Here is a 17,800-nt window from a genome sequence, read left to right on the forward strand (position 1 = left end):
AGCTGCTTGGCTGTATAGCTTGCTTGGAGTGTGAAACTTGCTACATTATGGCTAGGTCTACACAGCCAAATGCTTCCAAATGCACTCTATAATTTGCTTAAAGATGCTGCAGAAAGTGCTGAAGACAAAGCAGAGAGTGAGAAGTATCAGGTCTAACAGGGTGATAGTAAACTAAGATCAGATCATTGAAACCACTGAAATCTGCTCTCTGCAGATAGTAAAAATGGTACAGAACATTCACATTTTAAAGCACATACAAGAATACAAAAAAATGAATTAGGTATCTACATAGTCAAATTACCTATTGGGGCGCCTGGATGGCTCAGTCGGTTAAGCATCTGACTTCAGCTCAGGTCATGATCTCACATTTGATGAGTTGGAGGCTGGCAGCTTTGGGCTCTGTGCTGACACCTCGGAGCCTAGAGCCTGGAGCCTGCTTCGGATTCTGCGCTCCTTCGCTCTGTCCCTCCCCCACCCCTGCTTGCTTGCACACACGCTCATGAGCACTCTCTCAAAAATAAACAAACAAAGAAATAAATAACCTATTAACTACAAAGGGTAAAACAGTAACTACGTAGTGAAGAAATCTGGGAGGCATCACCTTACCCAAAAGACCAAAGTTATCACCACCAGGGCTGGGCCAGTGTAGTATGCTGTACTGAGAGGCTCACAGCATCACTTCCCCGGTGTGCCTACCCAAGTACATAATCTGCATCAAATCACAAGGACCTAGACAAATGCAAATCAAGGGACATTTTACAAGATAGCTGGTCTATCGTCTCTAAAAATATCAAGAAAAACAAAGCCTGAAGAACTGTTCTGGATTAAAAGAAAATGAAAAAGAAATGAAATTAGAGGCAACATGGATTAGACTGGATCCAAGTTGAAAAGACTCATGTCTGGAGGATTTTGCTGTAAGCAACCAGTCATCACTTAGCGACAGAGCTGGGATGAGTAAAGCCCCAAGCTCCTTCTGAGACACCAGACCTCAGAGTTTAGGGGTCAACTCCTAAAATTCATGCATTTTTAAAAATACTCCTATTTGTAGCTTTAAGCATTTTTTAGGTCAAAGTTTATATACACCCTACCCCGAAAAATGGTACAGTAGACACTAGATCTTCATGGATTGGACATTCACACTTACAAACACACATGAATGGTCATAAAACCACATGAACTACAATACTTAATAGAGTCAAAAAACAGAATCGTGTGTTATGCAGTTTATTAGAGAAGAGAAAACACAGCTAGCGAGTGAACCTAATCAACCATCTGTCATGGAAATAATAGAAATTGTAGCTCCGGGGGAAGAGGAGAAAATAATCTCCCCCCTCCAAAAAACCAACTGGTTACACTAATAAGAAAATTAATGGTTAAAGTAAGGAATGCGAGAAGTCTCTTGTTATTCTTAGCTGGATAACGGAAATATGCTTCCTTCTATTTAGTAGCAGAGATCATATGGTTCTGGTGATAAATTCATATTGAGATAGTTAAAAACTCTAACTACACGTTCTTTGCAAAGGAGGATGGTCTATTGGGCTTTTACTTGTCCTCAAGTTGTTTTATATTTCACTGGGCAGATGCACTCCTGCATGATTCCTTTATCCTTTCTTATGACCGTTAAAATCAGATTAAACTGAACATCAAGGAAACAACTAACAGAACAAGTTACAAAAAACCATAAACACAATCTAAGGAAAGGAGGAATGGTCTCTCCATTATAGTTGGAGAATTCCAAGGATTAGGAATTGAGACAAATAAACACACAAACACACACACACACACACACACACACGCTTCAAGCCTGATTATTCATTTATTTTTCTTAATTACTGAGCAAATTCTGTACGCCAGCTACTCTCCTAGGAGACTCAGCACCGAACAAATCTGACAAAGTTTCTCATGGAGAAACATTATAGTTGAATGAGTAGAAGTAAGTAAACAATAAATTAATTTAGGGGCACCTGGGTGGCTCAGTCGATGAAGCGTCCAACTTCAGCTCAGGTCATGATCTCACAGTTCAGGGGCTTGAGTCCCGCATCGGGCTCTGTGCTGCAGCTCAGAGCCTGGAACCTGCTTTGGATTCTGTGTCTTCCCCCTCTCTGTCCTTTCCCCCCTCACACATTATCTGTCTGTCTGTCTGTCTCTCTCTCTCTCTCCCCTTCGCTGTCTCTCAAAAATAAACATTGAGAAATTTTTAATAATAAATAAATTTAAAATATAACATGAGGTTGTATTAATAGCTATGAAGAAAAGTAAGGCAGCAGATGACAAACAGAGGAATGACATTTTGGCTGGAGGGATCCGGGAAGGCTCCTCTTAGGAAGTGCCATCTGAGCTCACACATCGCACAAGGGGGAAACAGGCTCCGCAGGCATCACTAAGCATCTGACTGTGGCTCAGTGGTGAGGGAATTGGGAGTCCCACATCGGGTGAGCTTAAGCCCTGCTCCGGGTCAAACAAGAGCCCCTCTGCCCATTGCTCACTTGCGCCCTCCTCTCTCTCCAAAAAAAAGTGGGGGAGGAAAATATGAAGAAGAGAAAAGACAAAAGAGAAGCTTAAACATTTATTGGTCCTACTTTGGCACCATTTACAAATATTATAATGGGAATGTATAGCTTCAGTAATTTTTAAAAGGGATATTTCTTTTGTTTCTCCTAATAAAATAATAAATCAAGGATGAAACCAAATAGAAGTATTAGAAGTATAGTTAAGAATGCTGCTCAGAGACTGTTAACTTTGGGGATGGTTTCCTCCCACTCTTTTTCCCTGTATATTTAAATACATGCACAACAGGGTGTTGTTTTAAGAACAGTTGACTTGTGCTGGTTTGCTTTAGCACATCTGAACTCAAAGGTGGCACCCATGGAATCTAGCCATGTTTTCTCTTGTTTTGATGAACTTTTCATGCTTCTACACTGGGCTCCACTGTCTAATTCTCCAGGGCCAGTCCCAACCACCTCTCGTCCTGACTCATATAGGACACTGCCTGGCATCTGAGGACACTTGTGCTTTCTGACCCTGCTCCTCAGAGCTTTGTAACTGGGGTCTCCCTTATAAAACACACACATCTCCATTCCATAAGAAACTGTTTGTAAGCCTGATCTTTACATGAACATCTTCACATGTAATTCTCCATGCACATTTCTAATGTAGAGTCATATCTCTCATTAAGCATGTTGCAGCACCACCTCAGGAGTCATTGTCTAGTCATCAAGAGTGAAGACTGACTGAACAGTTTACCTTCCGTTATTTCAACAATACCTACCATATTCATGGACCAATGCATGTTGGGGGCAGGGGGTAGGGGGGGCAGTGTATGAGAGAGACAGAATTTTTACAGGTAATTTCAGATAGTGAAACATGCTGTGACTAAAACAAGAGTGACTGAGAACATAACTGGGTGGAAAGGGAAGAAAGGGAAATGCTATTTAGCCAGGTGGTCAGAGTAAACCTCCTGAGGAAATGGCCTTCGAGCCAAAGGCCCCGAGAAGAGAAACAGAGGTGGGAATACCATAGAAGAGCAAGTACAGGTAAGAGGAAATGCATTCGCCCTGAGAAAGGATGGGGCCTGGCAGGTCAGAGGGGCAGAAGGACGGTCTTGTGACCACAACGCCGTAGAAAGAGGGAGCAAAGAACTGGATCTTGATCCTAATTGTAGGGAGAAACTCGCAATGTTAACAACAGGGACACAGTATGATGTGGTCCAGGCTTAGGGATCAGTGTGGCGGTCTGGAGACTACAGTGTAAGGAACGAAAGGAAAAGTGAGGAGCTCAGATAGGAGGGCTGCCCCTGGGTCCAGCCAAGGGATGACAGTGGCACGCACCAGCATTCCAGAAGCTGTGCTGGAGAAAAGTATTCGAATGTAGGACGTACTCTGGAGGTGACAGCGACATGATTTGCTGACGGAATCAGGATTCTTTCTGGGCCCGGGTGAACAAGGACCCGCCATGAGCAATGTTCAGCCTCCCTTTGGACCTTCTCGGTACTCACCTTGTGGGGCCACCGACAGAGCGTGTAGGCAACAATTACTTGTAGAATCAATGATGAAGTGTAAAATGGAGCATACCTCTCACTTACCCAAATTAGGATCGGTAGCCTGACGTTTCTTGATTTTAGCTTCAGAAATAGCAGAATAGTAGGCACATGTCATCTTGATCAGCCACGTGGCCCGAACCATTGGCACTGAATATTTAGCTAAATATGCAAAAACATCTTCTTTTTTACTAAGGATCGGAACCTAGAGAGAAATAACATATATATAAAGCTCTCATACTTTCCTCATGTGGTCAACCTAAAGAAAAGCAAAGCAAACGGAAGACACTAAATTCCTGCTGCCGTTAAGAAAGTACATCATTAATGGGTTGTCAAACAGTACATTCTGTTTAAAAACCAACAAAATGAAGCAATTTTCATTAAGAAAAAAGAATCAAAACTCCATTCAGCACATTGGCAACAGTTTCATCAGTTGGGCTTTCTTATTTATTTAAAAAAAAAAGTTACTTTCAGATTCTTAGGTGCTGAAAACTACTCACATCAAGAAAAAAGAAAATAATTTCATGACAGTCCTCCAAGGAGTTTATCTCAAAATTGGAAGGGACAGATCAAGTGAAAACCTGTCCCCACTCTACATTTTATCAAAGACCATTTTTTTAATAAAGCTTTCTGGTTGTATCATTTCATGATAACAATTTCGAAAGCTTCTAAAGTGCCTTTAGCCCAAAATTTAAAGTAGAGGCTAAAATGATGGATCAGTGAATCTGCCTAATGAACACTGAGCTAGAAATAGCTGGGTAATTAATTCACCAGCTGAAAGCAGGCACTGGAGGCAGTTTATTATTTCCTTCAGACCACGAAGGTATACTAAGCAAATTACCATCCCAATGTACCACCTGAATGTTTAAGAAGTTAATCCACTCTTCTAGAATTCCTCCTAAATATTCTAGCAACACCTCAGCCTCTGACTCATAATTTCAGCTAAGGTCATAATCTCAGTCTACGAGTACAAGCCCCCAGATGGGCTCTGTGCTTACAGTGCAGAATGTGCTTGGGATTCTCTCTCTCCTTCTCTCTCTCTCTCTGTCCCTTCCTCATTTGGTCATGTGCACTCACTGTCTCTCAAAATAAATAATTTTTTTTTAAGAAGGGTAAGGTAAAAGGATTACATGTATCAAAACTGGAATGGTTTTTATTTTGTTGCCAGTTCCAAAGATTTCTCCATGCCAGTCCACGAATTTTCAAGCCATGGACCTGACCCTCTCCTAAGGGGGCCGTGGACACTATAACCACAGATATCAAGAGCACTGATGTCTATGCCCCAAACTCTTGCTTGACTGTGTGCTGGAAACCAACACTTCAAAGCAGCTGATTCTGACAGCATGGCATTTTTCTCTTAGTCAAGTCCTCCTTTAGACAGTGGATATTTTTTTTATTGCTCGTATGTTACAAATTTGACTATTCAAACACTTGGTACAAAGCGTGATCCTAGAATTAAAAGAGAAGTATTTTTTGTACACATCCCTTTAAAACAAGCTATTACACCTGGTTCTTAACAAAGAAACATTCAAGCTGCTCCAACTGAAGGAAAAGCTGCCTGGTTGGACACTGAGATGCAGCTGCCCATATACTGTATGTCATGGGCAATTTAATAGACTTGTAGTCATGGACAGTTCCTGCCCTGGGTGCTGACTTTAAACATAACCCCCATGCCAGAGGCAGGTACATTGCACAAACTTACCTAAAAGGGAGATGAAAGTCTTACAAGCCAAAGCTGGAAGGCTTCCTTTTCTGCAGACCACAGTGATACATTTTAACAAGAAAATTTCCTGAAAATTTCACTTACAAGGCATGTCCATCATTCATGGACCACAAGACTCTGGGTTTACAGACTACCGTTTAAGCCATGGACAAGAAAAGCACAGGCTTGTGTGTTCCGCGCAAGACCTGAGCTTCTGCCTTTCACTGAACATATAGTCTGAGAGAATTAAATTTTAGTTGTCAATGCCAAGTTGCCTGTCATCCGGATGTACCAGAAAATTACAAGATCAAGGTCTAAAAAAACAGGCAAATGCAAAAAAAATAAATGTACCATCTCCAAAGGAACATTACTAACAGCATCTTTTATAGATGCCTAAAGGATTTCTGTTTAATAACTTACAGTAGGAAAATAAAAATGTGAGCACCTTAAGTGTTCCGGTGAAATAGCTAACGAAGCTGAGCCACAGGTCTTCACAGGAACAAGCCAGGGCCTGCCTCCAGCTCAGTGCCCCTACTGGCAGAACCTTGTAAGAAGTGGTTGGCTCAAATCAAAGGAATTAAAATTCAGAAGAACATATGTGAAGAAGGTTATTTAATTAAGGATGAAAACACGTACTGATGGTTTTGTCAAATTCATAGTTTGGGTCAACTCAGGAAGGAAATTTTGTTTACAGTGATTGGAGTATGACTTCCTTACAGGCATGGATTCCATTTTCAGCAAAGAAACCATCTGACTTCACCTTATAGCTGAACCTAGGCAAATACTGGGCAGCTGTCTCATTTCTAAATCAGGCCAGAGCTGCATCTAAGTACTAACAGAAAATGGAGACACCTAGCACGTGATGGGTTTTCATCCACAGAAGGGCTCTACGTCTTGTATCGCCTCTCCCTTGGATAAAGGTCACTGTCAACTCCCTCTGTTCACCAGCGGAGGTGGAGGCAAAAGGAAATTCCAAAGACCACAGTAATCAAAGTCACCTGAAGGGAATAAGCCTGAACTAACTGTTCAAGAGCCAGATGGATATCTCTAGAGGCCAGAAGTCTCTTTTTCCAAGTCTAGCTATGACAGTGATTTGAGGTAAAAGTCCCTTTTTAGGCCATTTTTTACCTGTCTGTGGCTAAATGCATGGGGGATGTGGAGAGTCGTACCCTAACAGAAAACTAGGTTCAGAAACGTGATTGATCTCATACAGGAAACCATTTTGAACTCTAGAACAGAGCTGGAAGAGGACTCAAAATCTTAGCAGGAAAATTAAGTCTTCTGCATTAAACTGTCTCACAAATACCAGAAATCAAAGAAGTATTTGAACTTTCTAATAGGAAGAACATGCAAAGAATGCAATCTTACACCCAATTCTGAAAGAGCTTTTTGCCTTCTTAACAGGGTGATATGCTGAGGAAGGGAGGAGTAGAGAGGGGCTCCTCAAATGCCCAAGAAATGGCTACTTCAAGGCATAGTTAATGGCTTTATAAAGACAACGTGTTTATCTTCAGGAAGAATTAAAGTCAGGGCTTACCTGAGGAACACCTGACTTGGCCAGAGGCAGCTCCAAATAAAGAGAGAAGAACAATGGCTAATACACTGCACTGTACTTCATCTCCCTCCTAGAAGATGAGAAACCACTAGCTACACCCCTCAAACAAGGACATCAATTCCTCACCAGTGTTTGGTTTCAGGAAATGTCCAGAAAAAAGGAAATTCTAAACACTTATTTAAAAAGGAAAATCTAAAACGAAAGATGTCAGGCTGGCTACATGGGAACTGAAGGTACTACCCAACATGGAGGGTATGAATTATTGGTCGAAAGCCATCAAATATTGAAGGCTGCCCTTTGACTGATGGGGCTTTTAGACAATTTACAGGTCATAGCAGGCTCACATGGTAAATGTTCCCTCTTGGAAAAGAAATGCTACAGAGTTCAGCCGGTGAGGAGACAGGCATAACCTGAGTAGCAAGGGGCAATTATGTGGACTGTTCTGCTTTTCTAGGATTTCAGTTGCTTTGAATCACGAAAATAGGTGAGAGGCAACACAATGCTGTGGCTGCACTAGGGCAAAAGAAAGCCAATGGGAGCGACAGACACTAATTTCAAAGAGTTGCTTTAGAAAACAAGCAAGCAAATACAAAAAAGAGCTCTCTTCCACAATGGGCTTGCACCACACCAAGTAATGAAAACTTATTATCAAGACACAAAGTGGACACCCCTAAACCTAAAGGGCATCAGGCAAGCTGAGGAAGACAGGTGGGAGGGTGTGCCAGAAGCCAGAGATCGACTAAGAGGTAGGGTAGAACGCCTCTAAATTTCAAAAGACATTTTATAGAATTTGTACCACGAGATTGTTGAACACTTGAGGAAAAACGATCAATGGCAAAGATTTTAAAAGAAGCCTCGCTTTCCACATCCCATCCCCCCCAAAGAGTAGAAGCTATAAATGAGCCTGCTCATTCTGCTCTAAAACTTTTTCAAAGAAGTTTTTCAAGCATACACAGAATCACTAGCATACTTGTTAAGAAGGAGATCACTTCAAGAGTTTGGATCAGAACTTTTCAAGACAAGGAAATAACATCAAAGCAAGAATTTCTGTATAACATATTTTGGGCAACCTGGCCTAAGAAAATGGAAAAAATACTGGAAATTAATGAATTCTTAGGGTCTGTTCTCGGTTTTAAAAACTTGTCCACCTAAAGTCCACAGAAACTGCTTCCCGTGTGGAACGATTAGGTCAAGACGTCCTAGCAGCACAAGCCATCACAGCAAAGGGACAAACAGCATATGTGCAGCACCTGCCGCACTATACCCGTCAGTGAGGCCTCGAGTTTCAGGGAACAAATATATACTTGAACATTAGTTCCAACATCGTGATTTCTAGAAGACCACAATTATAGCAACGTTAAGAAATACTTATACCTTTTTTGCCAAAATAGCAAGTGGTTTATTTCCTGCTAAATCAGAAAACCAACTATGAATTGCACTCTGGGATCGAGCAGTAACCAGCCAGTAATTATCTTTAGCATTAACTTGTGGTTTCTTCTTTCCGGTGTCCTGGAAAGTGTTAAGCTTCAGTTTCTCAGCTAATATGCTGCTGAAATAAGCTGCAATCTGTGGAAACGAGAAAAAAAAGAAAAAGTTTGATTACCATAAACAAATATGTTAGTAACGTATATTCATCTTTTATTTGTTTTATGAGAATATCTTCAAACAGCCCGTCAGAAAATAAAATGGCAATTTAAAATGTGACTTCCTTATACTAACATAATGCAAAAACTTCCACAGCACCTTTGTTCCATTATTGGTTCAAGGAAAAAAGAAGAGCCTTTGAAAATCTCCGATAAGATGAAATTAATTACATCCTGAATAAATTTCAAGACAATGGGCTCTGCTTTAATCTTCAGCTGTACTTCTTTTTCATACTACACACAAATTTGGAAGAGAATATTTTTCCTGAGAGGTGTTGTGTACAAGAGCAGAAAGCCCCGTAATCACAGAGTAAGCATTCTTTTTCTTGTTTAATCTTAACAGTATACATTCCTGGAAAGGAAACTATTTACACTCAGTGTTTTCTAAGAAAAGAAATAAGAAAACTTTGTTTAAGAGGAAAATTACAAAAGGTTCAATTAAATTAAGTATTCAACATTTTTGACTGGGCCACCAATTTTAGGAGTACAAGTATTTCAAGATAAAGCTATTGTTACCTATTCTGAATAGAATAAAGTAGCAAAGGGAGTTTCTGTGAATGACTGGCATTTCTTACTAACCAGACTAAAAGAGGCCAAAAGAAGAAGAAAGGCACAGGCAGGAAAGGGATGGATTCCTAAAAACCAAGTAAGTTCACAGAAAACTTGTTGGAATTTCCATCCTATTTCGTTCCCTGGGAGTTCTTTCATAGTAAAATACAAGCAACAATTTCTAGTAAATATCTCTAGTAAGGTTAGCAGACGGTGGAAACAATGATCACAATAAAATACCTACCCTACTCAAGAAAAATAAAACTCACTGCCTTGGTTAATGCTCATGAGTCAAGAATCAGTCTACACTGTTTTTTAATTTTTAAGTTTTATGTTCTTAGAGAAAGAGCAAGGGAGAGAGGTAGAGGGAGGGATGGAAAGAGGATGGGAGGGGAGGAGGGAGGAGAGAGAGAGAATCTAAGTGAGCTCTCCTCAGGGCTAGATCTCACAACCATGAGATCATGACCTAAGTCAACATAGAACCCCACACGTAACCACTGCACCACCCAGGCCTCCAGCTGGTATGCTTTCTCTTAATGTGAACTGCCATTCCTTGATCCTTGTGACTTATGGATGATAAAAAAAAAAAAAAAGTCTATTTTGGTGTGTTGATATAATATGGTAATAAAAACTTAGAATAATTAGAAAAAATCTGAGCTTTCCTTTTTTTTTCTTTAAACAAACTTCACGGTATGTTTTAAGAATGTTTGCAGAATGTTCAAACAAAATAAAGGAAGTCCAAATATATAGCAATTAGAGTAGTTTAGATACAAGCAACCAATTGTAGCAAATTATTTTTATTTTTTTGTTTTGTTTTTTAATTGTTTATTTTTAAATTTCTCCATCAATATCTGTTTGATATTTAAGAACTTTAAAACACCCACTTACACAGATTGTTTCATATTTAAAAGGTCTCCTACTTGCAATTATGTATGAATATTTAATCAAAATAAACAAAGGTATCAAAATGTTTTTAAAAACTAGTCAGCAATCTGTTTTATAACCATACTCTATGTATTTAATAACAATGGAACATGTGACTCTATGTGTGTTTTACGTCTTACATCCTAACAAACCTTGTGAACAACTGCATATTGTAAACTGTTAAAATTCCCTAAAAAGAGGGAAAAAAAACAAAATAAAAATGAATGTGCACATAGTTTTATATTCACATTATTCGAAACCTAAACAAGCAAAGAGCCTCATTCTCAAGTCCCAACGCCTACCTCCAAGTAATCACTTTGCTTAGTTTCATATGTCTTTCCAGGGTTTCTATAGGCTATTACACATGAAGCAACATGAATATGTTATTTAGTACACGTCTAAGAGCCTTCCACATATGTAATATGGAGAATTTCTCATTCATTTTTACAAATGATGCACTGTACTTGACTTGACATTTTATTCAGTCAAGCCCCTGTTGGTGGACATTTAGTATTTTTCCCAAACTTCTGCTAGGACAGATCACATTAAAATGAATAGCCTATTTGTCATTTCACACAGGTACACCTACAGATTCCAGATAAACTTCCAGAATTCAGATTGTATGATTCTGCAATTTTAATCAGCAGTGTTAAATTGCCCTCCATAAGCTTTATACCAATTTGCACTCCATCAGACAAGGTAGGACAGATAAAGTTTAATTTAAAACTTGTTTCCATCCACCCAAAGCTATTTTGAAAGTAATTCATTTTATAAGAAAATGGAAAAAAGTATAGGGACTACAGTATAGTTCATGTATTCCATATTTATAAGATCAAATTCCCTTCAGAAGGTTTGAATCCTTGAGCAAATCTCATAGGAAGGGCTGATAGCAGCAGAAGTTGTAATGGATGTTATTTCCATTTATTCAGTTATTTAAATTGACACAAAAGTTGATACAACAGAACAATTTGGCAGTTTCTATCAAAGACACACAGCATTCATACTTTCTGTTACAGACTGAATTATGTTGCCCCAAAATTCAAAGTGTTGAAGCCCTAATCCCCAATCTGATTGTATTTGGAGACAAGGACTTTAAAGCACTTAAAGTCAAATGAAGTCTTAATGGTGGGGTCTAATCCAATGGACTGGTGTCCTTGTAAGAAGGAGAAGAAACACCAGACATACGTGCACAGAGAAAAGACCATGTGAGCCCTGCACAAGCCAAGGAGAGAGGCCTCAGAAGAACCAGACCTACTGACACCCTGACCTTGGACTACCAGACCCCTCAACAGTGAGAAAATAAATATTGTCAGAAAAATCACATTTCTGTGGTTTAGGCCACCCAGTTTGTGGTACTTTGTTGTGATGTCCCAAAGAGACTAATACACCTTCTACCCAAGTGATATGCTTCTGGGAATTTACCCTAAACCACAAAAGCTAGATGTTCAAATATGACTACAACCTCTTCATAAATAACCATAAAAAACTGGCAGCAGGCTGGGGCGCCTGGGTGGCGGAGTCGGGTAAGCGTCCACCTCGTGATCTCAGGTTAGGTCATGATCTCACAGTTTGTGAGTTTGAGCCTCGCATCTGGCTCTGGCTGATGGCATGGAGCCTGCCTGCTTGCTTGGGATTCTGTCTCTCCTTCTCTCTGCCCCTCCCCGCCCATGCGCTAAATAAATAAATAAATAATCCGTGTTAAAAAAAAAAAAAAAAAAGGAAATTAGCAACAGGCTAATTGCTGAATGCTAGCAGTTTCAGGTCATTATAGAACATAAACAATGGAATGTTCGTTATCTGTCCATCAATAATTATTAATATGAATATTTCAGACTCAAGAAAAAGTATATACCAAATAATGTTACTTTTTTAAAAAACATAAGGAAGACAAAAAAATTCTCGAGGTGAATGGTGAGGACAGTTACACAACAGTGTAAATGCACTTAATGCTAAAGGACCGTACATCTTAAAATGTTAAAATGTTTAGGTTTCTTTTACCACAATTTTTTTAAAATGCCTATTGCAACACATACATAATCATGGCTGTACTGGTAAAAGCGTATGAAGATTGGAAAAAGACAAAACTAAAAACACTGTTGGTTGATGGGACTATCTGTAGAAAATGCTTCTGTTTTCTTTCATACTGTTTAAATATTTCAGCTGATTAGCAAACTGTCAGTTACATGTGTATATGTGTACATGTGCAAACATAAAGAGATCTTGAATGATACACAAACCTCTAACGTTATCTCCGGGGAAGAAGGAGGAAATATATTTGTATGTTTGACTTCTTTTAATTTGTATGTATGGTGCTTTCAATTTAATACAAGTATTTCAATATTCAGAAAATAAAAACAACACAAAAAGTGATAAAAGCAAACTTTAAAAAAATACAAATAGAAACAAATAATTCTACCCATATATGTAATTGTTAACATAACAACACAGGAAAAATTTTAATTCAAGAAATTTTGGAGGCACCTGGGGGTGGCTCAGTCAGTTCAGTTCAGTGTCTGAATTCAGCTCAGGTTCACAGTTCTTGAGTTCAAGACGTGCATCAGGCTCTGTGCTGACAGCTCAGAGACTGGAGCCTGCTTCAGATTCTGTGTCTCCCTCTCTCCCTCAGCCCCTCCCCTGCTCGTGCTCGCTGTGCGTGCACGCGCACGCGCTCTCTCCCTTTCTCTCAAAAACAAATAAAAACATTTTTTTACTTTAAAAAAAAAAACTTTTATGACAACATTGACTACATACACTTAATGAAAATTAGTCTAAGGACAAAAAGTATTACAGGAAAATTATAAATTTTACATAGTAACTTTGTTGTTGGAATAGTCTATTCTATAGTATAGTCTATTCTAGAACCTTTTTATTTGTATTTTAAGACAGAGTAAATAAATACATTGAATTTACTGAAAGCCAGGGTTCTCATTTTGGGAGAAGGGAGATACAAAGATGTAAGAGAAAGGAAGAAAAACGCTGTGTATTGTGTAAGAACCGGTGGATAGATGCAAGGAAGGAAAGAAAAAGGAAAGAGAAGAAACAAATCTATATGTTGGTTTCCATCTCTGTCCACTGAAATGATCTACTCTAGTAGCAATCAGCATGCCAAGCATCCAGATCTGGGCTGGGGCACAGAAAAAACATGAACCTAAAATATGTTATTGTATCAAAAGTGCAGAAGCCTCAAAGAATGATGGGAGTGTCAGAAGCACCCAAAGAGGTTAAAGGTCCCCCCCTCCAACCAAGTGAGGACAATTTAAACATCAAAATGAGAAAAGAGGACACATCAAATTTTAAAGAGTCCAAGGTTCAAAGTGATACTAAAATATGGGGTGTCAGGGCCCCTGGCTGGCTCAGTGGGTGGAGAGTACAACTCTTGATCGTGATGAGGTAGAGCCCATGCTGGGTGTGGAGGAAGAAAGTCAGAAAGACAGAAAGAGAAAGAAAGAAAAAGAAAGAAAGGAAGGAAGGAAGAAAAGAAAGAGAAAAGAGAAAACAAGAGAAGAGAAGAAAAGAAAGAAAAACGGAAGTGTTTTGGGCTCCTGGCTGGCTCAGTTGGCAGTGCCTGCCACACTTAATCTCAGGGTGGTGAGTTGAAGTCCCATGTTGGGCATGGAGCGTACTTTAAAAAATGAAATAAATAAGGGGCAGGGTGCCTGGGTGGCTCAGTTTTGAGCACCGATTTGGGGTCTGACATTAACTTAGGTCATGATCTCACAGTTTTGTGAGTTTGAGCTCCCCACCACTCTGTCAGCAAAGAGCCCACTTTGGATCCTCTGTCCCCCCTCTCTCCCTGCCCAACCCTGCTCTCTCTCCCTCAAAAGTAAACATTAAAAATAATAATTTGAGGGGAAGAGCACTGGGTGTTGTATGGAAAACAATTTGACAATAAAATATTATGGAAAGAAAAAAAATAATAATAATTATTATAAATAAAAATAAATTTTAAAATGAGATATCCTTTTACACAAGAATGGTAATAAATGTAGGAGAAATGACAATCAGAAAACCTGCATTTTGCAACCACCAGCAAAATAAATCATTCAGCAAGCATCATCAACTGATAAAATCACACGATGAAATTTTATTGAAGCACAGCATACTCATTTGGTCTCAAAGTATCACCGTAAAGAAATTACTACAAAGAAAAGAAAACCACTTTTACGATATAAAGAGAAGACATCACCTTTGGTTCTCAAACTCAGTATAACCAATAATAGAGCAAACTGGCATTGCATGTCTTCTGATATACAAACATAGTCTTCTTACCAAAAAGATTCAACCCGAATCTTATCATGAGAAACAATCAGACAAATCTAGATATTGGACTAGAATATAAGACAAATTAACTGGACTACAATCTTCAGTTTTATATAAGTTTTTATTAATGTTTTACTTATTTTTGAGAGAGCACAAGTGAGGGAGGAACTGAGAGAGGGGGCAGAAGATTTGAAGTCTGCTCTGTGCTGAGAGCAGCAAGCCCCATACAGGGCTCGAACTCACAAACTGAGATCATGACCTGAGCCGAAGTATGACGCTCAACCTACTGAGCCACCCAGGTGCCCCTGGACTGCACTCTTCTAAAATGGCAGCTCTGAAAGCCCTTCCCCACCCTCCCCACCCCCCCCCAAAAAAACCCACCACCATGAGAAAAGGTGGAGAGCAATCCTGTACTAGGTTACAACAGATTGAAGAGACAGGACAACCAAAAGCAATCCATGCACCAATCCCGACTAGGTCCTAGAACAGGACAGTATACAAGACACCCTGGGGAATCCTGAATATGGATTGTGGTTTAAATAACACTAATGTATCAACATTAACTACCAAGCGTGTCACACTCACTTTTTCAGAAGTTTTAGGAAACAGATAATTTGCATTACCTTTGATGGGTTAATTACAATGTTTCTGGCCGAGCCATGTTCATCTCCAGTAAAGGCTGGCTGATTGTTGAAGCCTTGTTTTACATTCACAGCAGTAAGTTCATCCTGGTCAAGAAAAAGTATCAATTAATCAGAAGGACATAAAAACTCCAACGTAACCCGATATACTGCAGCCTAATGGCCGACTACACTATAGTCTGGAAAAGAGAACTGTTGGAACACACACCAGAGACAGAGAGCAGAAATTCAAAGTTTAAAACCAATACACAAATATACAGACAGTGATAAAGTATAAATGTGGCAAAATATTAACAACTATTAACTTTAGGTAGAGGGTATGTAGGTTTCATGATACTATTCTCTTAATTTTCAGTAAGTTTAAATTTTTTTAACAAGTTGGGAAAAGAAATGAGCAAAAATCATCCCCACATGCAGAAACATAAAATCATAGCACTGGTACACTGAACTGTTTCTAGAAACTCTGTAGTTGAGTTCTCCCTTCCCAGCTAGCCCCTATTCACATCCCTATTTTATGTTCAAGAAAAATGGCTCACTCCACTTACCTAAGACCCCACAGCAAGTTAAAGACAGAAATGTAAAAAAAAAAAAAAAAAAAAGACAGAAATGTACAGTTCATAGGCACAAGCTTTGTAATAAACACAGCACCATGACCAGCAACATCTGAAGGGAAGTTTAGGGCTTGCAAAATTCTTCGGTACATCTTGGCTCACGTGATGATATTTACCAATTCTAAGGTAAATGGTAGGCATGTATCTTCATGCCCATTTATAAATGAGAAGAATGAGGCTCCCTAAGCTAGCACAGTAACTGGACAGAGCCAGCAGTGAAATGCTGTCTTCTCAACCCAAAACCAGGAAGAGAAATTTCCATGACTCCCTGCCACCAAAGTACAAATGCCATATGAAAATGTGGTCTAAAAATACGTAGCTACAATTCATAGTCTGCTTAAAAACATCTCCTACTAGATATAGGAAACCTATTCTTCCCCAGGTCACATCAGAAATAGCCCAAGGCTAAGGAAGGAAGGAAGGAAGAAAGGAAAGAAGGAGAGGAGGAAGAGGAGAATACAACCACCACCTTATCCAGCACAAATCACTGAGCTGTGGTTAAAACTAACTCAGAGTTCTGAAAATATAGACTTGCAAGAGTAAAGGGGAGAAGTTTGCGTAAATCAAGCTACCTTCTGTTTCCCTCACTCTAAGCCAAGAAAAGTTCTTAGTAACTGTTGGGGTAATGCTAGCCATAGCACAAAAATGAGAACATATACTTAACATATATTCCATAAGTAATTGCTGTAAGTGTAAAATGAAAAGAGAAAAAAAAACCCAACTGATCAAAGTCAGTACTGTGATTAAGCAGGAAACCTTAGGATGAGATAGTTTATGACATATAAGCACCTGAAAGGTCAGCCTGGCTGAGAGGCGAGGTCTCCTGGAGACATGCCATGTAACTTTACTTAATTGTGTGTGTGCCCTACCTAACATCTTGGCAAGCCACTGAGTTGGCAAGCTTTCAAAAGACCCCGCTACAGGAAGTTTAGCTCTGATAATCAAGTCTCCTCCAAGCACGAAGGTCACTGAAATCGTGACCTGACAGAAAATGAGTTGCATACACATTTCAACACTGAGTCTCAAACTGCTCCCACTTTTTCAAATTAACTATTTGAAAATCTAGGGCAAAACTACACAATGCATAGTTTAAGTTGGAACGGTGTCAGTCAACTTAAAGCGAGTGCGCTAACAAAACTTCTTATCATCTCAGAGTCTAAGAAAGACGGGGGACAAATGGGATCAGAATGGAAGTGGGATGAGAAAATTGAATTTTTATCTTTGATTTACCATCAGAGTATTACAAGAAACATTAAGTGAGTAACAGCATATGTTTCTACTAGAAACATGTCTGGCTTAATCAAGAGGAAATGTGTGAGGCTTTCAGGACCAGTTAGTTCCATTTAGGGCTGCTTCATGTTCTAGTCTAAAGGTACACCGACTCAGCTGCTCACCGTACTTGACTGCTAACTGCCAGCCTGGAGAGAGATGTCCTGCAAACATACGCACGTGCGCATGCACACACACAGTCCTCAGAAGGAAGAGAACGTGGAACCGTGGCTGCTTCCTTGTCAACCACATCAGATTTTCCTCACACAAAGATCCACACACATACTGCTGGAAGCCTTGAGTTCTGAGAACATTTTACCATGCATTCTACGTTGCACAGAAACACATCCAGAATCCGACCCCTTCTCATCACCGCCAATGCCCTCTCCGAGCCAGGGTCCCCATTATCTCATGCTTGGACACATCAATGACTCCTAACTGGTCTTCTTGCTTCTACTATTGCCCCCTGGAAGCCTTTTTCAACACAGAAGCCACAGGAAGCTTTTTAAAACTTAAGGAAGACTATGTTACTCCTGCTCAAAAGTTCCATTAACTCCCCAACTCTGAGTATAAGCAAAAGCCCTACGTTGTCCCACAAGTCCCTATCACT

At 39.6% G+C, this 17,800-nt stretch overlaps 1 protein-coding gene across 1 annotated transcript in view; it reads right to left on the minus strand.

Moving 5' to 3' along the window:
• MED12L (mediator complex subunit 12L) overlaps window positions 1-17,800 on the minus strand; it is a 320,540-nt gene that overhangs the window by 273,881 nt on the left and 28,859 nt on the right. Inside the window, exons 3-5 of the mRNA XM_029940033.1 lie at window positions 15,293-15,397; window positions 8,668-8,859; window positions 4,082-4,241 (exon numbers count right to left, since the gene is read on the minus strand). Coding sequence (XP_029795893.1) covers window positions 4,082-4,241; window positions 8,668-8,859; window positions 15,293-15,397 — 457 coding nt within the window. The remainder of the gene's footprint in view (window positions 1-4,081; window positions 4,242-8,667; window positions 8,860-15,292; window positions 15,398-17,800) is intronic.

This window comes from Suricata suricatta, chromosome 5 (genome assembly GCF_006229205.1).
Source record: "Suricata suricatta isolate VVHF042 chromosome 5, meerkat_22Aug2017_6uvM2_HiC, whole genome shotgun sequence".
NCBI lineage: Eukaryota > Metazoa > Chordata > Mammalia > Carnivora > Herpestidae > Suricata > Suricata suricatta.